The sequence below is a fragment of the Electrophorus electricus genome, chromosome 5 (assembly GCF_041902795.1).
Source record: "Electrophorus electricus isolate QZ-2024a chromosome 5, ASM4190279v1, whole genome shotgun sequence".
Lineage (NCBI taxonomy): Eukaryota > Metazoa > Chordata > Actinopteri > Gymnotiformes > Gymnotidae > Electrophorus > Electrophorus electricus.
Genome location: NC_137501.1, coordinates 9,588,680 through 9,614,814, shown reverse-complemented (window position 1 = coordinate 9,614,814; position 26,135 = coordinate 9,588,680). Strand labels below are relative to the sequence as shown.

Sequence of the window (26,135 nt, the reverse complement as noted above, 5' to 3'; positions counted from 1 at the left end):
TGCTTGTCTTGTTCATTATTCAAACGTTAGAATGAACACAAATGTGATGTTGCTATTTTCAGCCGTACAGCAACTATCTGGGCCCCGGCCGCCCAATATTGTCATAGTTACATTATTTTTACTGAGGAATCCGCAACGGACATTTCACTGAAACAGAAGGTCAGCAAAAATATAACGATAGAGGAGTCATTTTCGACGTTAATTCATTATGTGCTGTTTTTTTTTCGCCAGTTGCCCTCCTCAGTCAGGTGAAAGGTCGAACAGCTGTTGGTGTAGCCATAAAACCAATGTGTATCTAGCTATAGTCTGTTGTCAGCTGCATGGCTGTGGACACTGGCCAGCTATGCGCAAGTCATTGAACCAACGTCCTTTCATTCTATAATCACAGCATGAGCATCATCCCAGTAACAGTACACCTTGACCTGAACTGCAAACATGTTATCCTGCTGTATTTGTGACCTATCCTCTGATTTTTACTTGGCACATGTTTAATAACAATGTTTAACCATGCTGGTGTGAAAATCTACAAGTGGATTTGCTTTCAAATTTGCTTTGCTCCTCAGTGATTCCTGAAGAGGCATTACTCAAGTGAACATTAGCTACCTTCTCATTCACCGATAATTTTGTTGCCCAAAACAGGTGGTAGGCTTGGTAAACAATGAAACTGGAAAGGGCATCTGGATTTTAAAGATTGCTACTGGCTATCACAGCAGCAGTGTATGGATTTCTGCATTGAACTTGAGTGGCTGGGTTGCATCTCAGTTGTTCTAAAATTAGTTGTTTTGGTAAAGTTTCAGTCAGGAATTGTTGAAACAGTGCCATGTCACTACAGGATAAGCTCTGAGTTTAATAAAAAGACACCACAGTATGCATATCTTGCAAATAAGACCATTTTATTATTTAAAGTCATGGTTGTTGCAATATGACTTGGATGAAACTAGGCCTGAAACTGCCTAAAATGTGTCATTGAGACTTTAAAATGACTAAATGTGCTAAATGTGAAGTTGGACTTAAGTCACTTCCTTTCCTGTTTCTCCAATCATTTCAGCATTTGCTGTTTCTTTCTTTAGTAAGATCCCCTACTCTAGTTTTTAAACGGGCGTTTTGTCTAACTGCTCTTGAGTCAACTGCATGTGTTGGCCTAAATAACAGTGTAGAATATATTTTGCTAATGACTCTTAGAGGACAAAACCAAACTCATGAAGTGTCAACATAAGATTATACTGATGTACTGCTTGAACTGATGTCTGATGATAGCAAAAACCTACATTAGGATTTTAGGCATTTATGTGTCATAAAGGCATCCTTTAAATCCTAGTTTTGTTAAATTGTTAAATTTTCTTACATTTGGTGTTCTGGTAATATTGTTGTACAGTTCTTTGGGTTCTAGAAAGGAAGTTTCACTTCTCACTTCTGTTTTAGACTGGCTGCTTTCCATGATAATTCTTTATTAATGAAAATGGCTTAAAATGATAATCCTGTTGATTTCTTTTTGTTTGTTTTTGCTTTTTGTTTTTATGGTTTGGTAGAAATGGTTTCATCCAGTATTTGCCTGAGCCTTTTGGCAGTTAAGGCTTGTTACAGCCAGTCAGAATCTGTGCAACTTCTCTGTTGAATTACCTTACATCCTTTGAAAACAAACAAAGGAAGCCATCGTGGCAGAATGGAGAAATTTAGAAATTGCAGCTGCCTCTTTGCATAGCCAACTGTGCCCTGAATGTGTCACCTTGTGCAGTATTGGATGGAGACTTTCCTTCCCCCCCATGGTTGTGCCCAGATGGTATCTGCTGGTGTGACAGAGGCCACCCCTCCCATGATCCACTCGCGTGGTACAGCTGGTGACAGGGGAGGGATCAGCTGTGCCAGTCCCGGCAGGGCTGCTCTGCTCTTTGGCACACAGGTCTCCTGGCAGTGCCAGTAAAGAGCTCGACTTGGCATGCGTGGCCATAATGGCTAGTAAACGCTGAGCTCCCACTCCCTTTTCGGAGTTCTACTGCATGAACTAAGGACCGTTGTTTCTCCCTTTTTTGCCTTTGGACTACCAATTACAACACCAAGGAATGCTCGCTGAGCACAGGGAGAACAGTAGGTATGGAAAACGCATTTGATCAGCTCGTCGCCATGGCCACAAGCTGGTTTGTTTATCCTTCGGTGCCTCCCCCCCCCCTCCTTTTCAGTTTTATTCACTGCGATGGTTTTCTTGAAATAGCTGCTCACAGACTGCTGGTGTTTCTCACCTACCTTCACAGGATGCTGCATTTAACCACAGTGGGAGCAATTCTGACCTTAATGTTTTATCTTTTGTGACAAAAGGCCATTTGAAGCAGAGCAGGATGGGTGGCGAAGGAGCATTGGAAGAAGTACGACATGGCTCTCTTCGCAAAGGAATAATGACACGGACTAGTTAGGCGAGATGCAGAACTATGCTGAGCTTTGTTTTCATGGCTTCTGTAGACTCCTTATTAATCCTTACCAAAACATCTGAAATGGGGAATCAGTAGGTCTCGCAAATGGGCTTATTATGAGAACTGGTTCTGTAAGTATCTCACATCAGGTACTGGATGTGGTTGAGGTCGTTGGCTTATTTAACACAGCATTTTTCTCTTTCGTCATGGCATTCTGTATTTGAGAGTTAGATTAGGATGTATTCAGTAATGTGATTTATTTATTTATTTTTTGGTGTTGATCTATTTTTTTAGATAATTGGAATAATGGAATAGTCTTGTAGTCTTTGATCATGGGTATTTCCACCTCTCCATGTGTGAGCATACATATTATACTCCCTTGAGCCTTTATGCAATGGGTCCATATGGGAAAAAAAAATAAAAATTATATATATATATATATATATATATATATATATATATATATATATATATATATATATATATATATGTAAAATTATATAAAAACCTGGTTTTCATAGCTTTTTAAAAAATATACATGGGTGGTTGTCTAGGAAACATTTGCTAGAATGACATTTTGCCTTGGCAAAAATGTTTAACCAGGATGTTTACTTCAATCTATAAACTGATATACTGAAATCACAAGCTTAACCATGGAAGTACTAATCAACTTCGAGAATCAACACAATTCTTCAATTAGCAGGCTATGATGGATATGAGTGACTTCAGGGCAATACTGGCGTCCTCTTGCTCAGCTCTTTTTATAAGCACTTGGCCTCTGGCCATTTGAGAACTTCCAGTCTCAGTTTTCCACCTCTGTCAGAAACGACCATGACAGAGAGGTGATGTTTCTATGATAACATCGTACCCAACGCACGGGCCTCTGGGAGCCTCCGAGGAGGCTGCCTTTCCCCCTCCCGCTGTCCACCCTCCATACAGCTCTTTCAGACAGTCACTGGAGCTGGCAGCTCGATAAGGGAAGACTTCCCCATGCAAAGCTTAAGCACAGTTTATTAGAGTTAACACTCAACAGCCTCATTCCCAGAAAGCCCTGCACCGGGCGTCAGCCTGAAGCAAGTTCACGTCTTTATTGCTTTATTCTACATCTTTATTACTGCTTCTTCAATGAGAAATCATTGTGAATTAGTGATAGTCCTTTGTCTGGTGGAAAAATACCAGTCAGACAATATTTCAAGTCTAAAGATTTTCTTTTGCCTTGCGTTTTTAAGAATTATTTTCAAAAGTAGAGTACAGTTATCACTTTGTACGCTATTTATTACATTTAGTCTCTGGGGCATAAACAGGCTGTAGAAAGGTTGTCCAGCCTATTTTTGAGTGAAGTGCTATTTTTCTTCCACATGATAGTCCAAGGATTTAGACAGTGCAAGGTACAGTGCACATTAAAGGAAGAAGTCAGCTGTCCTGTGGCACTATAAACTGTCCTGCTTGCCTCCACTTCCTGTTCCTTTGAGGATCCAAAGCTAGCCGATCCCTCTCTGGTATCATTTTTGAAAAGCAAGCCGAAAATAATTTTATTGATGAATTCTTATCTATGGTTAATTACAGAGTTTTAAATCACTAAAAGCATTCCTATCATTTAACCCCTAATGAAGCCGCATGTTTTGGGGACCCGCCGGCTGAAACCTGTCGTGTTTTCCACGTTTCTCATGAGTTACACAGGTAGCAGGAGTAAGATTAACTTTACTATCTTTATTCTCAAATAAGTGCAGGATGGTCGGTATCCATCCAGGAGCTGATTTTTGAGTTCATCAATACCACTCACCGACCACTTTATCAGAAACCTTGACCCCGTGATGAATACTGAACGCTACATCGGATACGGCCATTTTAGAGCTGTAAAGTAACAGAATGCAGGCCATCTGATGCACAGTTCATCGGCCATCATCTAACCCCACTCATCAGCGGTCAGCCTCTGACCACAGGACCACTGCTGACCATATGTCATGTGGATGGCCGAGCAATTTCAGCGCAGCAGTGACACTGATGCCACGGCGGACACTCCGGCACTACCAGGCATATATCAAGTGCATCAGGCACGGCAGAGTTTTTACACGCATCAGCATCCCTGCTCAGTCAAGAGCAGTCTCCACATCCAAAAATAGCCCCCCAACAATGGCGTGGTACAAACCTGACCACCGGTGAAGGGGCAGAGGAAGGTTAATCCAAACTGTGCCTGGTCACAGATGGGCTCTGATAATGGTCACAGATGGGCTATCATTTCTAACACTCACCTCTAAGGTCTGTAAGGTGATTCTAATACAAAGGGTGGTGAATGTAAAGGTTTTATTGATGGACTGTAGACTTTAGGTTGAACAGGATTATAATGGTCTACTTGGGGATTTAGTTCATTTAAAATCTTTTTGCAAGCATCCGCCCTTTTATTTAGTTTTGGTCTGCTTGTGAGGACAGGCCTTTTTATTGCTTGCCTTAAATGTTAAAATATTAATACATATTGTTCTAATATTGTATAACGTTACTGCTTTACATTATAAAACTAATATAATAATTAGTATTGCATTCCATTTTATAATCCCAGTATAAAAATCTAATATGTTGGTAAGTTTGATTCTAATAATATGTACGAGCAAATCAAACACACGAAAATAAATAGTTCTAAACTGCAATTAGAAATCATTATGAAAATGTTCTAATGTGCTGGCCAACTCTGTAGAGTTTTAGTGGATGAAAGAGTCTGGAGGAGTTATAATAGATTTTCCAATAATCATCCTTTTTGCTTACTTATTAGTTAACAACTGTTCGTTGGAACAGTACCCAAAACTTCAAGAACCTGCAACGGATAAAGGATATTTTTAGCCAGATGCACACAACCACTGTCAGATTTGCTGATGTCATGGTTTTTGGCCCTTAAGTATTGCTTACACTGGAAGTGGTTCCAGCTGCCCTGCTTAAGGAATCCGTTTGAGCTCCCAGATGTTTTCGTCCGAGTGTACGTCTGCAGCGTGTCCATCTGCATAACAGCATGGATCCAACAGTGTCTGCAGTGCACAAGTCTGCGTGACGCTGCCTATCCTAGCACTTGTCCGACACACACCTCACTTTCCTCTGGGTTGTCTCGTGGGCCGACGTAGAAGCCTGGCGCTGGTAGCACCCCATTGTTCTGCCTAGAAGAGAGCCGTGTTTGTGTGCTCCTCAGTGCAGTTAGGCTTGCTCGATGAGCTCATTGTTTGCAGCAAAGCGGCATGCTCGCCTGAAGCGTCTCCGAGAAGAAACGCGATATTTGAAGACGAAGATGTGATGATTTCCTTGCTGCATGCTTTTGCTCAGCTTTTGCCCGGCCAGCCTGCACGTTCGGCCTAGACTAAACAAGCTCGTCAAAAATAGTTCTGTCTAGAATCCAGTGTTGAAACAGATCTGAAAGGAAATGCCATTCAACCCTTAGGCTTCCGACTTGCTCTGAATTCTGCCAGCCAAAGAATGGCTTAGTCTGCCTGGTTTTCATTTGGGGGGGGAAAAGTCAGTATATATGACTATTATATATTCATGAATCAGTTGAATATTAAATATATTAAAGAGTCAGTTGAATGTGGAGTAAGTATATCCAGCATTATCGATAGTATTAGGTCTAGTAGTGTAGTTCACCAGTTCTGTTTTCCTCTTTTTTTTTCTTTATCTAATGTCAGGACAAACGTTATATTTGAATATAAATGGTCCCTTGATAGCCTTGAATGTTTTTTTTTTTTTGTTGTTGTTTTTGTGCTATTTGTGCTCAGGCATAGTTTTGAGATTGTTTTAAGATTATTTCTACAAGGTAGTTGTTTATTGTTTATCAGTCTCCTTCTTCCTGTAAAGTGGCCTGCATGTTTGTATATAATTCATGCAGAAATGTCCATTTAAAGTAATGATGGTCATGTAAAAGCCAGTGAGGGGTTTCTCAAGTGTCTGCATCCTGGATAAATATTGAACAGTTAAAAAAAAAAAATTTTTTTATAACTTCTGTGAAATTCAGCACAGTCTGGAAGCAAAAATAAACAATATAATTTGATCTAATTTATAACAGGCGGCAGTATACATTTATTAACATAGAGCAAAATGGTTTGAACCGCCATTCTTTTGTTTTTGCTTAAATTTTACATTCATTCAGATGTCCTCCTTTAACTTCAGTGATATATTTAAGGCATCCTTTCATGTTTCAAGTTTCCACAGGTTCCGAGCCCTTCCTCAGTGTGCTAGTGGTATGGCCTTCCGAACCCTTCCTCAGTGAGCTAGCGGTATGGCATTCCGAGCCCTTCCTCAGTGTGCTAGCAGCATGGCCTTCCGAGCCCTTCCTCAGTGAGCTAGTGGTATGGCCTTCCGAGCCCTTGTTCAGTGTGCTAGCGGTATGGCCTTCCGAGCCCTTGTTCAGTGTGCTAGCGGTATGGCCTTCCGAGTCGTTCTTCAGTGTGCTAGCGGTATGGCTTTCCGAGCCCTTCTTCAGTGTGCTAGCGGTATGGCCTTCCGAGCCCTTCTTCAGTGGGCTAGCGGTGTGGCCTTCTGAGCCCTTCTTCAGTGGGCTAGCGCTATGGCCTTCTGAGCCCTTCTTCAGTGTGCTAGCGCTATGGCCTTCCGAGCCCTTCTTCAGTGTGCTAGCGCTATGGCCTTCCGAGCCCTTCTTCAGTGTGCTAGCGCTATGGCCTTCCGAGCCCTTCTTCAGTGTGCTAGCGCTATGGCCTTCCGAGCCCTTCTCCAGTCTGCTAGCGGTATGGCCTTCCGAGCCCTTCTTCAGTGTGCTAGCGGTATGGCCTTCCGAGCCCTTCTTCAGTGTGCTAGTGGTATGGCGTTCCGAGCCTTTCTTCAGCTAGTTCTTTGAGAAGTCCTTTTTAACTGGTGCAGTTCCACTAATAGGCCATGTAGTTGCCCTTGCATCTGACTTAAGCCTCTGTAATAACAGCAAGAGTGGAGCTGAGGTAATTCGAGTGAAACAGGTGCAGAGAATTAGACGGGTACAGATGACCAAATGTTATGCAAAAGGTATGAGAGATTGCATTCCGCTTTTATTAAAAATATTTCATTAAACAACTAGCCATCGATTGGCTAAATAATCTTTCACTGCTAATTGTCTATTCACTGCTGAAATGCATCCACAGTTAAGATGGCTCTCACCTCAAAGGATAATATTAGATTACCAGTTACTGGGGCAGAAAAATCATTAATCATATCACAATATTGGCCATTGCAGTGCTGATAGCGCAGAAGGATGCAATATGCAAATGAATCCTCTAACAAATGTGTGTGTGTGTGTGTGTGTGTGTGTGTCTGTCTGTTGTAAGCAGTACTGTGACTAATCTCAGATGTTCCATTTACACGATTCAGAAAATGTACAAAAATAAAAATAGCCAAAAACAAGTGTCTAACCACATTTGCCAAAGGATTTGCCAGTATGTTTTTAAGATATTGCAAGTCCTACCACAGTTGCATTATGTAGTAGTATACTCATGTTATTTAGTACAGAAATAACAGTTAGAGTGCTTTTAATTATTTACTAGAACATGTCCACAGAAGGTCTGTGTATTGCAAATAAAGTTCGGAAATTCCATGTCACAGCAGATGTGGATGAACTAGCCATCATGTTATGAGGTCACCAAAGACAGTAAGGAAAGGCAAGTTTCCCCAGTTTTGTTACTTTGTTACTTTGTGGTCATTTGGAGAAACATTAGCCACAAGCTTGCTATGGTATGCTTTGCCTGACCATGGATGCAAATGTCTTTTCTCTGGCTTTGCAAAGCTTTTTTTGCCCAGAATATTCAGGAATGCATTAGGCTTGCTTTTTTGCCACTTGTGAGAGCCTCATTACTTATTCATGTCATGCAAATGTGGTGACTGGTTCTCACTTTTTCCAAGTTGTGGGCAAGCAGCTGAAGAGGCCCAGGCAAAGGGCCCTTGTACAGAAAAGCTACATTAGCAAGCTTAAGATTACTGCTGCTGCCATGAAGGGCAATATTTGAAATATTCCCAATTATTGACTAAGCATCTCACTGCCCAGCTTCGCCTTCAGGGCTTAATGTTGCGTGAAGAGGGTGGGACGTGAAGTCCTGTTTGTGATGTGCAGAGAGGACCCGATCCCCCTGCTTGCCTGTTTTGGTTCCATCAGCAGGCTACACCAGTGCCGACTAGACATGCCATGTCAACTTCACGACCATTTTTGTCTATGAATCTTCACGTTTTGCAGTTTATGGTACTTTGGGCGGAAATGATAGTTATTGGTTACTCCTAAAGACCTTTTTCTTCATTATTCTTCTGGATCACTAGTCTGGTTTGCCAAACAGGGTCATGAGTAATTTAATTTGTATCACAGTTAACACCAGGCCGTAACTTAAAGCACCAAATGCCCTCCTTGTCTTAGAACCTCTTTAGTCTGCCTCGATAAACTGTGATTTTGCAGCTCTGCAGTTTGTTCTGCTGGATTAAATACCATTTGAGTTACCGCAATCTAAGACCATCAAAAGAAATGACCTATTGTTCCAGAGTTGTTAACGTCCAGAGCCTATTTTCTTTTTAATCAAACCGATGAGGATGGTTACATTGTACACATCAGTCGACCCAAAGCACGGTCCATGTGCATGCAGCCATGTAGCACATTTAAATAAAGACCTGTATTAGCATCTGCAGTAAACTTGCAGCATAACTTTGCATAACGTTATTAAGCGTAGTTGCCCGGCATGCTCTTACAGTTGGCTAAAAGGGCGTTTGACAGAATCAAACGCTATGGGAAGCAACGCCCAGCGTTAACTGGCCTGGCCTGCGAGATGCTCTCCGACATGGTGTAGCAGCAGTAACAGACCCTGAGGAGCGGACTTCCTCCTGCACTGTGTGCTGTGTGCCAGACTGCCAGGTTCTTTATCTGTCATGAACACCATGTTGGAGTTGGTTCGGAAATTCTGAGTGGCCTCTAATTGTGAATCCTGAGGTAGGACTCTCCGCCTCAGCCCAGACTGGGAGAAGCTAACTAATATGACTGAGTCCAAGTCCATTAGTCTTTAAATCACAGCACTGTTGTTCAGAGAGCCGGTGACATATCGGGCCCATGACTCCCCAAAATACACACATCCAGGCATTTTTTACACTTTGGTTTGTTCTTAGACATATTAGTTTTACTCTGAAAATGTGCTCAGTGTTTTTTTTTGTTTTGTATTGTTGTTGTTGCGGTTGATTTGTTTTCGGGTTGCCAGCTGCACCGAGGCCGCGCTCTGAAGGAGTGCTGGTAGAGCATATGTCATATAGGGTGTGCCTCCTCCTGAGAAAGGCATGCTCCTGCCAAGTCTGGCAAATGCTGCAGAGTGGTTCATTCTAAGCTATGATCTTGTAAAACCGTGACTTGCGGTCTTGTACCCAGTTTCTGGTTATTTTCATTTCTAGTTTCGCTCATTAATAGTACAAACCGCTGTGAACACGCCGTTTCCTGACTTCACGGCTAAACGTTTCCGTGGAATCATGCGGCGTGTTAAGAGTCAGGCAGAGTCTGCGTGATACATGAAACAAATCCAACTACTGCTTATCACATTAAAACATTTTTAGGCAAACAACAAAATGGAATAAACACATTCACGTTCATAGGAATATACCCTCATTGCTTTTTACGAGGGTATGGTAGTGTAAGTTTGGTTAGTGTAGACTTTATCCAGAAAATACAAGCTCCACCACTTTAATGCACTGTAAATAAAGCACTGCAATTTCTCTGGCATATTTTTTGCATCATGCCATTCCTCCTGCACACGCTGTGCACCGGTGCCACCCCTGCCTAAGTGAGAATAAGACTGATGTGCATGTTCTTGCATGTTCTCGCGTTTAAAAGCAGGATTAAATTCGTTTTGCAGTAATATATTTGTATCCGCATTTCAGGAGCATTTTTTTTTTTTTGCGCCGCATGTGGCAGACTTCGCTTTGTTCGTGAAGTGTTTGTTTTTACCACTCATGAAACCCATCATGACAGATTGCACACTGGCAAGTTATATGGGAAGCCAGGTAAAGCGGAACCCAGCCCGAGCTTTATGTGCCCATGTAGTTAACGAGTCACTGCAATTTCCTCATGTGTTTTATATAACTTATAAAAGTTTCAATTTCTCCAGTGAACCGAGGACAGTACATATACTGATGGGTTGCATGTGCCGTGCATATAGATGGAGGATTGTAAATTGTCGCACCACATCTCAACGGTTCTTCTTTTCACTATAAACAAACAAACTTTGGATTGGATTTGAAACATCCTTGGCATCCTCAGTGGGAGGCCTGGCTCCAGAGACTCTGTGTCCCCAGGCCGTGCTGTCATATTTGGGCTAGTTTTGTCGCTTGGTTGAGTCATTCGCCCTCAGCGCTGGTAAAAGCTGCCCATGGCATTTATAACAGTCATGATGGTTAGTGCGTAGCTCTACCTTTATTACTGTCTCCTTGTGTGACCCCAGCAACAACTCTGCTTCAGGTCTGCACGTGTCTCCCTGCTCAGATCTCTGTGGCTGCATAGTCTTAGCATGGCCAAAAGCAAGCTGTCTCACACACACACACAAAAAATAACCAGGCTGAATTCGATTTCGGATCTGCCTGCTGCAGCCGGACAATAGTACGCCGCTTCGCGTTGCTACGGTCGACTTTTATATTCAGCAATCAGTTTTTCTGAGTGTCTCACCGATATCTCTCTCTCCCCCTCCCCTCTCCTTATTTTCTCCCATTTACAGGGCCGGGTTCGGCCCGAGGAAGCCGCTGAAGATGAACGTGGTGAAGAGGATCATGGGGCGTCCGCGGCAGGAGGAGTGCAGCCCACAGGACAACGCACTGGGCCTCATGCACCTGCGCCGCCTCTCCTCTGAGCTCTGCCACCCGCCACGCCACATGACCCAGAAGGAGCAGGAGGAGAAGCTCTACATGATGCTACCCGTCTTTAACCGGGTGAGGGTGGCTGAGAGGGCTGCACCCTCTGTGTTTGTACAAAGTGTTGCTTTTGCCATCGTGGGCTTGCGATATGGTATAGGGAGCGTCAGTGACACTTCATGAACTCAAATGACGTCAAATGGGCAAGCACTGGTAACATGCGTGTGTCTCCTTAGGCAGTGCCATGTGTATAGGCCTTTATATGATGCCATACATTTTGGGTTTTTTTAGATAACAGTTTGGGAAGCAACAGTACAGCATGTGTAGATGTACCTGAGAACAGAAGTTACATTTTGTACATTTGGGTGTAATCATTACCTGACATCCACGTAAGTTCTTTTAATGCTTTGCTGGTCTTTTTCATTGTAGCTGGTGTCACAGTTTCACCTTTAGCCACAGTACATGACTGCACCATTACCTCACCACTGACTTTTTCCAAAATACCAATTAGAATGCATTTATTTATTTGATTTGATTTTTGGTCCTTACACCAGTGGTTCCCATACCTTTTGTATATAGTGACTTCCTAAAACTATAGGTTAGAATTCATGACCCCTGCCTTCTGGAAAAGCTAAATTTTACTATAACCTGTCCATATTTTTGCGCAAAGACGTCGAGTACATGAAAAATCTGTCTGAATAATTCACTCCATAAATATGTTCTTCTGACACCTCTAGTATGTTTGTAACTTCGTCACACAGGATAGCCATTTAGCACTCAGAAGAAAAGGTCATTGCTGGTCGTAACTAAGACACGTGGTTCTACTTGTCAGGTTACAATTTCTCTTTCTTCCTTTTTTTTTTTTTTGCTCAGTACATGCAGCTCTTTGTTTCTGCTTAGTGGTAAATACAGACTAAATACAGACTTTGCAAGCCAATTTATGATCACGTTTTTAAAACTATTATCAATAATACAGGATTATGTACTTTTTCTGCAACCTGCCTGCAAACCTGTATGCCTAAACTGTCGAGTCATTGCCGTGATTCTGTGAAACCCTGATATTTTTAGACAAGGTTATTATACAGTAGAAATCAAACCATAACACCCTGGATTATGGCCAATCTGCAGCTGGTTTGGCTGATAAACTGCCTGGGGAACAGTTTTGACATGAGATGAAATTTGTTGTCATATGGCTAAAATAAGGTCGCACAATGACATGAAATGCCTGTTGGTTAGAATTTGCAAGGCTCATTCGGAGCACGTGAGACATTGTCACTGGCACGCGGCACCTAAGCAGTGTTTTGCAGTGTCTCGGAAGCCGGTGTTGACTGATCAACTTATTGGCTACCTTCTTAATATTTTTTTTCCTGCTTCCCTCCAGTTTACCATCCAACGTTGATCGTTAATGAATTTACGCTCAACGCGACGCCTCGTCATACGTTAATGCGCTGAATCCGGTAATTCCAGCACGGGCCGCAAATGTGAAGTGAACAATTGTCCAGCGTTGCACAGGGGTTTACCAGGCAGTTTATCAGGTTTTCTGATCAAAGTAAAAAGGGCACAGATTCACACACTCATATCGTTGTGCTTCTGAATCACCGGACTGAAATGAACAGGGATTCGACTGCAGTTGAGCTGTCAGCTTGGGTAGTTCCATCCGCCAGGCTCTTATGTACGAACAATTGACATGAAATGTGCTTCGTTTTATGTTGGTGTTGCAATGTTAAGTCAATAAAAGGACCACTCACCAAGAAATGGGCACAAAATAAAGAAAATGGAGGGCAAAGGAAAGAAATTTGACTGAAACGTGGAAGAGTCGGAAGTGCTGATGTCACTGCCACAAGCAGAGAAGTGACTTTTGGTAGCTTCACAATGGCAGCGGGTTTCAAGACCTCGAGCCTTTGTCTGTTTATACTTGCATTTCCTACACCAAGAGTTTTTTTTATTCTTGCATTTGCTACTCAATCGAAGGCCAAACTAAGAATTAATTTTAACTAAAAGAATTAATTGAAAAGAATTTTAATTTAACTAAAAGAATTTTACAGATTAGCTTAAACATTCTACTTGGGTACACTCAGTTAATCACATATGAATTTGATTTGTACAAACTCAACAGCAGAAATAAAATTAAAAACAATCTTGTTAAATTTCTGCTAAATCATGTTATATTTGCACATACTCATCTTTGATAAACTTTGAAAAATGGACATTACCTCTTTGAAAGCACAATATTAATTTGTCATTTAATTGGAATCATAAATACGATGAGTGGTATCATAATGCAAGATATTTGAATAGACCTCCAAGTCTGTCCAGTGCAAAAGGCTAATGAACTATTCTGAAATCAAGTGTCATGGTCGAGTGTGCTGTGGTATTACTCAGCAAACAGATAATACTGGAAGGCTGCTAACGTATTCTGTTTCTGTTCAGGATTTAAGTGTGGATCAATCTCGTACTGTTCATGACTATTTGAGGAGGACTTGTTTGAGTATGATGGCGTTGGCACAGTAATGGAGGTGATTCCTCTACGAGTTAAATAGTCATCTTTATAACGCCTCGTCCCAACTCGTAACGTTAGATCTCCAGGTGCTAGTCTGGTTTTCGAATGGATTCCACCAGCACACCAACCAGTCAGCTTTCCTCAGTGACAAGCCAGTCTAACTGTTGAATGAATTTAGTGAAAAGGTGAAAGCAGGAGTTTTTTGTGGTCGTGTTACTTTTTTTTTTTGTTTGTTTTTTTTTTAAATCCTTGGTAAAATCGCAGTTGTAGCTGTTGTTCACGAATGACCATTCTGCATGTCTGTACCTTTCGGCCTTTTTCGCGGCAGGTGTTTGGGAACGCTCCCCCGAGCGCCATGAATGAGAAGTTCTCAGACCTTCTGCAGTTCACCACGCAGGTTTCCAGGCTAATGGTGACCGAGATCAGACGAAGAGCATCCAACAAATCTACAGGTAACCCTCCTCACCCAGACCGACCCATGTAGTTCTTATTTGTTGTCTTGCTTAATGACGGTTTGTTATAACTGTCCTATTATTCTTGGTGTTCAGAGATGTTGTCTTTCAATAAAAAGAATTGACAAAGATCAGCTTTTATGTCTACAGACTGTAGAATGGTACAGTATTGGTCCGCTGATATTATTGCAGGGTTCAAACGTCAATGCTAATGTAGATATATTACAGATGTACAGAATGAGGCATTTAACACACAGACATGTAACACCAGCCAAAACGTGATTTATCATTATTCAAGCCATTTTAAGGCATTAATAGAAAACACTGTGCAGTCAAGATTGTCTCAGTTACACAGTGAAATTAAACCAGATCCAGATGACTTTGCAGAACGTGAGGATGTGGAATTAAGACTAACAGGCCCATTCTGAAACAGCCAAATCTTCCCATTTCTGGATTTTGTCAATAATTAACTTGGATTATTGGTCTTAAAAAAGTTTGATGGTTTGTCTTCTTTTTAATTATTGTTGCTTTGCTGATTTAAAAAATTTTTTTTGAAACTATCTTCTGCATGTCTCTCAACATATCTAATTGAAGCTTACCTTATTCACTCCATTTCTCCTCTCAAAGGAAATTTCATTACAATCACTATTGGCTTCATGTTTTCATCTCTAAACAATTCTTGCTTTGCACACACTGAAGTGTTATGGGTAGCTTGTTGTGGCACAGAATGGAATGTCAGCATAGTGATTTAACCACCCCCACAGCATATGCTACCCAGTCCTTCAAAGACTCATGTGGATACTCATCAGCTGGTGACAGTATAGGAAAGTTACTCACCTCAGTTTAAAGTTTATTATTTGTGTGAACACTTTTGTTACTTAAGGTATGATATTTTTTTCCATTAGTAATTTAGGGGTCCAAACACTAAAAGAATAGCTATTTCAACCAAATTCAATGCATTACTTTTTAGCAGACCATTTCAGCTTTTATTTTATATACTGTGGATCTGTTTTATTTAGATATATGTTGATTGTGTAGGTTCACAGTCAGGTTGTAGAGTGAAGACTTTTGTGTGTCATCATCAGTACACACACAACCAGTGTGCGAAGATGAACTGGATCCAGACACGTGTGCTGTGCTTTTGGCTGCATGCGAGTGTGCGTACACACGTCTTTGTGCCTGCGTTTCCTCCACAGAGGCAGCCAGTAGAGCCATCGTCCAGTTTCTGGAGGTGAATCAGAGTGAGGAGGCGAGTCGCGGCTGGATGCTCCTCACTACCATCAACCTGTTGGCCTCCTCTGGCCAGGTCAGTGCCCTTTGGCTGAAACCCAGCGAGAGCGTCGCGACAATAGCTCGCTAGGGCATAGTAGATTAAATCAGCATGCTCGCAACCAATTTGCCATTTCCTTTGTTTTTGATTGTGGGAAAATGTTGGACACACTTAAAAAGATTTATGTCTGAGGTCATCCAGTTTTTGCTAAAGTGATGAAGTTTGGTTGTTTAAAGGAAAACAAATGACACAAGCAAAAGCAATATTGTGTAAATTAGATTTGTATTTCTTTTTCTTTTTTTGTAAAGCTTTACAAAATGTTTACTAGCAATAATGCCAATATTATTTTATTCTTTGGAGATCCCCATATCTCTGAGTCAATCTGAATGCCAGCTTTCTCATAGTGTGCTATTGTTTTCTTGCAGAGGTATTAAGAATGCCAGGAAAATTAGTAAATTTTTCTTTATTCTGCCTTAATATTCTTGCAGTACCTTGACATTGTTTTCTCCCAGAAATGTTCATAGTTCAAGGTATGTGTCCCAGAGACACTCCCGACAGCAACCCCCCCCCCCCCCCCCCCCCCCCGGAACGACAGACGGCGTTTATGATGCCCTCCACGCTCCCAGCGCATTCTCAGTTCGCCTTTAACCCTCCCCCTCCTTGTGACCCCGCCCATTAGCAGATAACGAGGTGACCCTCGTGACTTTCTCCCTCTCTGCTGACCAGTGGTCGAGCGCAGTCGTGCCGCGCTTGGAGCGGCCGTTATGCTGGAGCAAGGCACGGTTCGTGCGACCTTCGAGCGCCGCGTGGCGGCTCTGGAGCATTAGCATGCAGGCAGACTCCCCGCGGGCCGAGAGCTATTCCCAGCCTTGACCGTCTGCCACATTCAAGCTTTCCCCTGCCGAAGGAAACCCAACTGTGATTCTCATTCCCACCCACCTGGACCTTTATTTCCCGTTCACCCAGCAGCTTTCGCTAATGCAGCCACGAACATGCATTTTCTAAAACTCCCCACCTTCGAGACGTCAAGGTGAAAGATAACGAATTTCCAGTGCCACGCAGAATATTCGCCGTTCAGCTGATTTTCACGAGGCACGATTTTACCTGGTAGGGTCTAATGGTGTCCCTTTTCCTGGAATCGCAGTGCAGAACGGCAGTTTAAATTACATCTTTTTTTTAGCACGTTGCCGATGGAAGCTGTAAATCGTGTAGCGTGTGTTCTGCAAGGCGGGGTGCAGTCACGGCCGCCGCCGTGTCACTGTCTTCCCGGTCTTAGTCATTTCATCACCAGAAGGACCGCGAAACGAAAAACGCAGTATCTGCGTGGAAGTCTGCTCCGACTCCCCGGCCATCCATCTCTCAGGTTTGCGCGTGAGAATGAATCATCTGCCTAAAAGAATAAGTCACCATCTCTGTCTTAGAGTTATTGCCACTTTTTTCTTTCCCCAATTAAAAAAAAAAATTCTCACCGCACCGCTAGCCCGATCGATCGGTAATTAGTGTCAGAACCATGAGTAATGCAGGTGGAAACGCCTCCCCTCATGCCCGCTGCCTTTTGTGTTTCTCTCGTGCCCACCTGGGTCCCAGGCTGATGTCATCGCTCATGCCCAAATATGGCCACGCTTGCTCATGACACACTTACACATGCAGTGCAGTGCGATGCATAGCGAGTGCTTGTGATGTGTTTTCATAAAGTTACAGCTTCCAGATTTCTATTTCTGAAGCCCCCCCACCCCCCCACACACGACCAAGATTATTCTGGAACTATGGCAGACATTCAGAACAGGATATAACAGTCAGAAAGCTTCCAGTTTCCTGAACTGAGCTGAGGAAAATGGGAAGCCGGACTTTTTTTATTTCTTTCTTTTTTTTTTTTTTTACTTTCCGCTGTGTTGCGCTTCTTAACTGTCAGCTGACCTGGAGCGGTTGAGTACATAGACATGTTGTCCACTGACAACAGGGCTAAAAGCACAAAGACTAAAGGCTGGAGATCACCTCTAATGCTGACTAAAAGATGAATTGCTATTTACCAGATTATTTACCTTTTTCTATCAGATATTGTTTTCATATTTACATTTTTGCATGTTTGAGAAGTTTATCCTGTTTCACATTTTCACATTTCATATTTTGATGTGTCCACAGACCATAAATCCATTATTTGTTGGTCACTTTGCTCTGATTTGCATATATATAGTTTGCAAGAACTACTTCAACAATTCTGTTTGCTGAAATGTAGAAATCTAACCCCCTCGGAATGGGATTGCGCTGTTGGGGAGAATGGGCTCTGTCTCAGCTGTGTCTCTCTGGCTGCTGTAGAAAACGGTGGACTGCATGACCACCATGTCGGTGCCCTCCACACTGGTGAAATGCCTCTATCTGTTCTTCGACCTGCCACACATGCCCGAGGTGCCTGCCGCCACACAGACCGAGCTGCCCCTGGCAGACCGCCGGGCCCTGCTGCAGAAGGTGTTTGTTCAGGTGAGTTAATGCTGACTGCAGTGCCCTTGTAAAACGGCAGTATGCTGCCTTCACCAGGATCTGTCATCTAAATTCCACAAGGAAAAATTCAAGGAAAGCGTAAGCGGCAGTGAAATTGGGCCACAGACATCCTGTTACGCAGGACAGCTGTGCTAGGCGCCGCGGCCCTCGCATCCTGACCATGTCCCGTGCACCCCAGATCCTGGTGAAACTGTGCAGCTTCGTGTCTCCAGCCGAAGAGCTAGCTCAGAAGGACGACCTGCAGCTGCTTTTCAGCGCCATTACCTCCTGGTGTCCCCCCCACAACTTGCCCTGGAGGCGGAGTGCTGGCGAGGTGCTCACCACCATCTCTGGCCACGGCCTCAGCGTCAACGTCGTCAAATACATCCACGGTAAGCTCCGAGCGGAGACGGGTGCGGGCCGGCCTTACCCCGAGCACTGCCACCACGACATGTGTAAGACGTGTAAAGCAGTTTGCATCCTGCTTCCCAGCCAGCTTACATTCATCGTCTGCTAGGTTAGCACTGTGTGCAATGAATCTAGAATCTAGTGTTTTGAACAAGAGCCTGTTGCTGTTGATGCAGCTGCAACATTTCTTTCTTGATTACAAATCATGTATATTCGTATATATTTGGAACCTGTTATGAAGTGCTTACGTAACAGATGCATAGCTGAAGTTGTATTTACTTATGCTCTTCTAATTGCTTTCTTTACCCTGTGGTTTCCAGCAAAGCTCACGCATGGATGCTTACTGCTGACAATGTTGGGTCATCTGAGCTCCAATAGCATTTTAACCTCAGCATTGTGTACTTCTGTTCTTCGGGTGTGGTTCGCGTTTATTTTTGATGACAGAGTTTTCAGAGTAACTGCAACGTGAAATAATTGCTCACAAGTGCTCTCCGATGCTGTACACAGTCACTATTTGCTTGTTTCTTACAGAGAAAGAGTGTTTGTCGACATGTATCCAGAACATGCAGCAGTCAGACGATCTCTCTCCACTGGAGATCGTCGAAATGTTTGCCGGGCTGTCCTGCTTCCTGAAAGACTCCAGCGATGTGTCTCAGACATTACTAGACGATTTCCGCATGTGTCAGGGTTACACCTTCCTGACCGACCTCATGCTCAGGTATATTACACACATAATACTAGCGCTGTAGTGTGTGTGTGTGTGTGTGTGTGTGTGTGTGTGTGTGTGTGTGTGTGTAGTAATGCTTGATTTCAGTGAGACTTAATTTAATTGAGAGACTTTAGAGAGTGATGTTACAGCTAAGGCCTATCACCTGAGCTGTGGACAGGTCAGAGAGGATTGGTACTGCCGTCTCACAATCGCCGTATTATCACCGCGCCTACAGACTGGAGCAGGCCAAAGAGGACGAATCCAAAGATGCCCTGAAGGACCTGGTTAACCTGGTCACCGCCTTGACCACGTATGGCGTCAGCGAACTTAAGCCGGCCGGCCTCACAACTGGCGCGCCCTTCCTGCTACCCGGCTTTGTGGTCCCACAGCCTTCTGGGAAAGGTCAGCCCTCCGAGAAGTAGCGTGATTTTAAACCGTTGACTCGCCAAACAGTGGCCGGAAAGAACCGGCCGAGTGTCGACCACCGAGGCACGAGACTAGACAGTTGGAAATACTGAGATGCTGATACTGAAATGAGGCCCTTGGCATGGAGTTTTCAGGTTTCCACCGCAGTGCTTGCATTTAATCATTTTTACGTTTACTTACGTAGGCCGAGTTCGCAATAGGTGTTTTGAATGAAAGTCTCAGATGATCTGACACCATCCATCAAAACGTTGCCATGCACAGCAAATTATGGACTATTTTCATCATAATTATGTGTTTTGAGTATTTTTGAGTCATTTGCCTAGGTGCTTTTTTTTTCTCTTAAAGGTCAACTAGAAATGTGTTAAGTAAGTCCTTTGCAGATGATGGATTTGGTTATGGGACCTGACACTATCGGCTACTATATCTACTACAGCCATAATACTTTCACTGTTGAATCATTGGTTTCCATTAGTTGACAGCAGAAGCTAAACAATACATATTGGAAGTTAAAACGTTGACATTATCTTCATTCTGTTTCATAAACTGTTGCTTCCCTTGTGGTTTCACTAATTTATTTATTTATTTATTGTGTTGGTATAAATCAGCAAGCCTGTGCATATATTCTAAACATTCCATGAAATGCAGGTTGCTTTGTAGACACTGAAAACAAGTGGTTTGATTTGGTGGAGACTTTGCCACTTTGTGCTTCTTTTATATTGAGAAAAAAAAAAAAAAAAAAAAGGGGGGGGGGGGGTGCGATTCGCCGAAAAATCGATTTCTGCAGCCATGGCTTGCTGAGGTCTCCTCAGGCCAGGAATGACAATCTCATTAGGAGCAGGCCCTCAAGATAACACCAGCAATGCCACCATCTCAAAACCCCTCTTTCACAGCTCGTGCAGTGAAATTACCATTGCCCCAGTCAATAGCTGTCTGTCTGTCTTCATGAGATTAGCGGTATTCACTCACCTTGCTTCATCCGATAATCTCTTCATCTGTGGCTTTGCTCCCTTCTCGGCATAGATAAAACGTTTAATCATGCTCAAGGAAATTGGAGGGCCTACAGATTCTGAGGGGGAATTAAAACATTAGGGCTCTGTGGCTGTAAATGACATTAATTGGTCCGAATGAGGCAAGCATGGGACACCTACTGTGTTATCTGTGTAAACTATTTGTTTGTCCTGTCACAGGCGTCGCTGTGATGCCTTAAGTAGTGTAATTAGTGCAAAATACCGGCCGATAACAATGTTTGCGCACAATTGCTCTTCTCTGGATGTTTCCCAGACATTTCAATATATTTGTAGCATGCGTATAGCAAGCTGTAATACTTTTGGTGAAGGTGCCTGATGGCTCATTGTGTGTGTGTGTGTGTGTGTTCTTGATGGTGGATCGTTACTTCAGAGTGAGGTGAGCTACTCATTTTGCAGCAGTAGCTTTCACTGTAGACAGCATGTGTCACACTTTCCTAATGAACCTGAGTCAGAGTCCACAGTTGGCCTTGGAAGATGGGGCCGAGCGTGAATGTCTTAAGGCTCGCCCAGCCAGAGTCTCGCTAAAACCGTGTGTCCTCTTTCCCTAGGTCACACTGTCAGGAACATCCAAGCCTTTTCCGTGCTCCAGAACGCTTTCCTAAAGGCGAAGACCGGCCGGCTGGCCCGCATGGTCCTGGAAGCCATCGGCAACATCTATGCCGCAGACAGCGCCAACTACTTCATCCTGGAGGCGCAGCACACGCTCTCGCAGTTTGCCGAGCGAGTGCCGCGCCTGCCCGACGTCCAGGCCAAATACTTCGACCTGCTGGAGTTCGTGGTCTTCGGGCTCAACTACGTGCCCTGCAAGGAGCTGTTCAGCGTCAGTGTGCTGCTCAAGTCCAGCGCCTCGTACGGGTGCAGCGCCACGGCAACGCGCACGCTGCTCAAGCTCAGCCGCCACCATCCGGTCTTCAGTGATGTGTTCCGCGAGGTGGGCCTGCTTGAGGTGCTCGTCAACCTGCTGCACAAGTACGCAGCCCTGCTGAAAGACCCCACGCAAGCCCAGGGAGAGCAAGGTGACCACTGCTTCTCCAGTTAAACAACAACAACAAAAAAATGCAGACGTGTTCAGCCGTGCTGGCTAAAACTTTCCATTATCTCACATGGATAATGCTAGCTGAACAAAAAAATTTTTTTTAAATTTTGCTTTCTTGTTTTTTTTTTTAAATTCTTAACCGGTTCTGACGTATATTAAAGGGATGTATTTTCACAAGAAGGACGCATTCGCTGGTGTCCTCGTCGGCTTGTTCCGGCTAGGGTTGCTAACGGCTAGGGTTGCTTTAGCAGTGAGTACATGTGTGCATGCGCACTTAGAAGTGGTCTAGTCTTGATTATAGTGGTCTAGTCTTGATTATATCTTACGTGCCAGCAGCGTCGATGGCCGACTACATTTGTGAGCTCCGTGTTCCTCGATGTTCCTCCCATCAGGAGATTCGAAGAACAATGTGGCGGAGGAGCAGAAGCAGCTAGCGTGGCTCGTCATGGAGACTCTCACAGTCCTCCTTCAGGGATCGAACACCAATGCAGGTATGTGTATGAGGGACTCCCCCCTCCCTTTTCTTCAGTGTCTTTCTGTGTGGGACACAGCTATTTACACAACTCACTCAGGTTGTGACATTTTAGGATGCGTTATATAATAAGTCCCCTGCCAGCAGAGGAATTCCTCACTGGGATTATCTACCCTTCCCAACCTGAGAGTATTTCCTAGCAGTAATTCCTTCCTGACCTCTGTGTGAGTTTAATCCCGAGAACCACTGACGTCACCCCCTTGGCATCTCAGTTTGGATTAGACCATGCAAATTTTCCAGCGCCAACAAACCAGGCCGGGGTGTGACCCTTTGCACCGAGGTTGCGTAAACAGTAGCGCCGCTGCTGCTGAAAGGTCTGAACTCGACATGTTTCTTCCCCTTTCCCGTGCTCTCTCGCACGCGCTCTGTTGTGGGGTGGGGGGATGAAAGAGGAAATCAAACAGCCGCTGTTGTGTCGTTGCCGTTGTTTTTTCACTCAGCTGAATTGCTATTCGTGGATGAGGAAGGATGTCAGGCTCCCTGGGGAAGAAAAGAGGCTTTTGGGGTTTTTTTTTTGTGCCACTGTAGCTCTCGCTTGATGGGGTCCTGCATCTGTTTTTCTGTTTCTGGACCTGCATACTACTGGGTTGGGTCACTCTCTCTCTCTCTCTCTCCAACTCCCTCTCTGCCTCCTCCTCCCCTTCCTCTTTCTCTCCCTCATTCATTTTTATTATTCTCTGCTTCTAGTCTCAGTCCTGCTCCCTCTTTGCGTGCCGGTGAAACTTGTCTCTTCTGGTGGTGTAGATGCAGAGTTGGGTTTGTGGTCGAAATTTCTCATAAGTGCCGATGTAAGACCTTACCCAAACCCCCTCTTGACCGATATGTGTCATATTCCTTCACCCCTCCAGTTTTTTGTAAATAGTCTCTCTCCATTGCTTCAGCTAACTAGTCTCAGAATTCCCTAGCAGAGGTTTTCTCATATTTTATTAGCCAGAGGTTATCTCATATTTTATTAGCCATGTATTTATTGATTGGTTATTAACATTCACAAGCTGTCATCAGTGGACATCTTGAGCACTCTGTTGCCTAATGGTAATGGCCCATTAATGCATGTCTTCAACAAGTCTTGAATGAGATGCATGATGTGTTTGTTAAGCAACGAGCTTTATTGCTCAGGATTGTTCCTAACTCTCACCCCACCCTGTCAGGACTGTTTCTCCCTGTCTCGTCCCGCACTCTCAGGACTGTTTCTTGCTGTCTCAACCCACCCTGTCAGGACCGTTCCTAACTCACTCTCGCCCCGCACCCTCAGGACTGTTCCGCGAATTCGGCGGCGCACGCTGCGTCCACAACATCGTGAAGTATGGGCAGTGTCGTGAGCACGCCCTGATGATCATCCAGCAGCTGGTGCTGTCGCCCTCCGGCGACGACGACATGGGCACGCTACTGGGCCTCATGCACTCCGCACCCTCCACAGAGCTGCAACTCAAAACTGACATACTGCGGGTGAGCGCACGCACGCACACACGCGGTAAAGTAACACCCTCGATCCTAGAAGTATGCACATACAGAAAGTATTATGCCATTATGTGTCTGTGGTCCAAACCCTCGTAACTGAGAGCTGGGAACTTATTGTACTTCTCCCTAAGACGAGCGCTGGTGTGCGCTAGTTAACTGCACCTTTTCTTTATTAAGACCCGAATAAATTTTAAAAAAGTCAAACTACCTTGTTCAGGTAAACTCATTATCAAGCGAGCATGAGTAAAAGCTGCTCAGGAAATCCTTAGAAGCTCTTCAATAATTGGGTCAGGACCATCTCTTTAAAGTCCCCTCCCATGCTGTGCTAACACGCAGACTGCATTTCTACTGTTCCTTTTTCTACAGTCTGCTTGCTGTATAGCTAATGTTCATCAGTAATGACCGTCTTCATGTGAATACAGTTGGTACAGCAGTTCTATTCTATAGCAGTGCAGATTCAAACAGTACATATCCTACATCTGAGTACAAATGTATATTCAAAACAATGAAATATTACTGTTACATTCTGTTACTCCAGCAACCACAATTCATTTGAAGAAAAAAAAAGTATTAAAGGGGTAGAAGTTTTTAAAAAACAAAATGACTATCATGAAAAAATGCATTAGACCTATATTTCATGCTAATGGCTCCTCAGATTTGAGGGTGGATTACATACAGCAGACATTTGAAGCCGTGTCTGTGTTTGTGAATATGTTTTGGACATTGAAAACGGTCCAAAAATGGTCTTGAAAGTAGGAAAAACCCACTGTAGGAGAGGGAAAGTTTCGGAAAATAATAAAGTATAAACTCTTTAATCCCTTTGACTCCAAGGACCTGCTGATAGATCCAGACTCTCCTCACTCTTGTAACTCCATACCTTACATATTAGTCTCAGTGTAGTTACTGAAAAAAATGAATAGCAGTATATAATAACTAAATACCTAAGTAATGTGCCTTTAAGGTGAATACCTGAAAAATCCCCCCCCCAGGCGCTGTTGGCTGTCCTGCGCGAGAGCCACCGCACGCGCACCGTCTTCCGCAAGGTGGGTGGTTTCGTCTATGTCACCTCGCTGCTGGTGGCCACGGAGCGCTCGCTGGGGCCGCGGCCGGCCGGCACCTGGGAGCGCGTCAACCAGAACCAGGTCTTCGAGCTGCTGCACACCGTCTTCGGTACGCTGACGGCGGCCATGCGCTATGAACCGGCCAACTCGCACTTCTTCCGCACCGAGGTCCAGTACGAGAAGCTGGCCGACGCCGTGCGCCTCCTCGGCTGCTTCTCCGAGGCCAAGAAGCTGGCGGCGGCCTCCCCGGTGCGCGATGCTGCCACGCCGTCCAGCGCGCTGCCCTTCCAGAGGCTGCTGGAGGATGAGGCGGTGGGCGGCGAGGGCATGTGCCCGGCGCTGCGCCACTGCAGCAAGCTCTTCATCTATCTGTACAAGATGGCGACCGACTCCTTCGACAGGTCAGGGCGTGCCCCTGCTGTTGTGGTTTTGTGGGGTTTCTTGTTTTGCTTTGTTTGGGATTTTTTCCTGAGGCTAGTGGTTAAACAGTGACGGGCTTGTGGGTGATGGTGATGATTACTTTGTAGGTGTTAACAGAGCTGCAGTTTGTGCCCTGAGAGGTTAACTTTAGGCGACCTCGTTTAACCTTGTGTTGCTTTTCCGGTTTTCATTTCATTCGTTGTTATTATTGTTTAATTATTTTTTTCTGTTATTTCACTTTCACTTCTAGTACTTGTTGACTTGTAACATGAAACTTTCGAGGTTCTTTTTTTGTTTGTTTGGGTTTTTTTTGGTGAAAGTACATGTAAGTGTGTATTATCAGGAGTCATATGTAATGTGAAGGTGTGGTTGCTACTGCTGGCTTTTCTCATCTCCTCGAAGCGCTGCAGACGCCCCTCTCTCAGTGCGATGAGGCCTGTGCGCTTGGCTCCAAGCTGCCTTTTTAGCTCAAACTAACCTCCCTCCTTTTTTTCCTCTCCCTCTTTCTGCTGTAACCTACGGTATCGCCTGGCTGCGTGCGCGTGCGTTTGTGTGTTGCTGTGTGCAGTCGTGCTGAGCAGGTGCCCCCCTGCCTGACTCACGAGACCTCGCTCCCCTCTCCCTGGGGCACGCCAGCACTCGCCAGGAAGAGGTAGCTACTGTGCTCTGCAGTTTTCCATTCTCCTCTCCATCTATCCCCCCCCCCTCTTCCCCTCTTTCCCACAGTTGGTCTCTCCTTCCCCTTATCTGTGTTGCCTGCTTCCCCATACATGAGAAAGTTATCAGTAGTAATCTTTCTCTCTCTTTCTTCTCTCTGTGGCCATGTGTGCGCGCGCACGCGTGTGTGTTTGTGTGTGTGTTTGTGTGTGTGTGTTTGTGTGTGTTTGTGTGTGTGTGTGTGTGTGTGTGTGTGTGTGTGTGTGTGTGTGTGTGTGTGTGTGCGCACTCCCATCTCATCTGCTTTGTCAAGCTGTTCTGCTGGGCCTGAAGCTTGCAGTTGCAAAAAAACAACAACACACAAACAGCCCACCCGCTCTCAGCATGTTTAAGGCCACGGCTCGCACCCCTCAGTGTTCCTGTGCGGAGCTTTGATCAGTAATTGACAGGGTTCCCACCAGTCATGGAATTTTAA

At 44.3% G+C, this 26,135-nt stretch overlaps 1 protein-coding gene across 7 annotated transcripts in view; it reads left to right on the top strand.

The window, feature by feature from the left end:
- Positions 1-26,135, top strand: part of wdfy3 (WD repeat and FYVE domain containing 3) — a 61,851-nt gene that overhangs the window by 778 nt on the left and 34,938 nt on the right. For 2 of the 7 annotated variants that reach the window (XM_035529639.2, XM_035529638.2), the window contains exons 1-13: positions 1,887-2,089; positions 11,093-11,303; positions 14,054-14,177; positions 15,374-15,483; positions 17,764-17,925; positions 18,125-18,317; positions 18,865-19,051; positions 19,278-19,444; positions 21,045-21,512; positions 21,925-22,023; positions 23,317-23,510; positions 24,512-24,984; positions 25,572-25,655. In XM_035529639.2, the coding sequence (XP_035385532.1) occupies positions 2,061-2,089; positions 11,093-11,303; positions 14,054-14,177; positions 15,374-15,483; positions 17,764-17,925; positions 18,125-18,317; positions 18,865-19,051; positions 19,278-19,444; positions 21,045-21,512; positions 21,925-22,023; positions 23,317-23,510; positions 24,512-24,984; positions 25,572-25,655 (2,501 nt within the window). In that variant the 5' untranslated portion in view covers positions 1,887-2,060. Of the gene's footprint in view, positions 1-1,886; positions 2,090-2,168; positions 2,537-11,092; positions 11,304-14,053; positions 14,178-15,373; positions 15,484-17,763; positions 17,926-18,124; positions 18,318-18,864; positions 19,052-19,277; positions 19,445-21,044; positions 21,513-21,924; positions 22,024-23,316; positions 23,511-24,511; positions 24,985-25,571; positions 25,656-26,135 lie in introns of those variants that run through there. The other 5 variants (XM_035529642.2, XM_035529641.2, XM_035529640.2 and 2 more) reach the window with 5 other exon arrangements.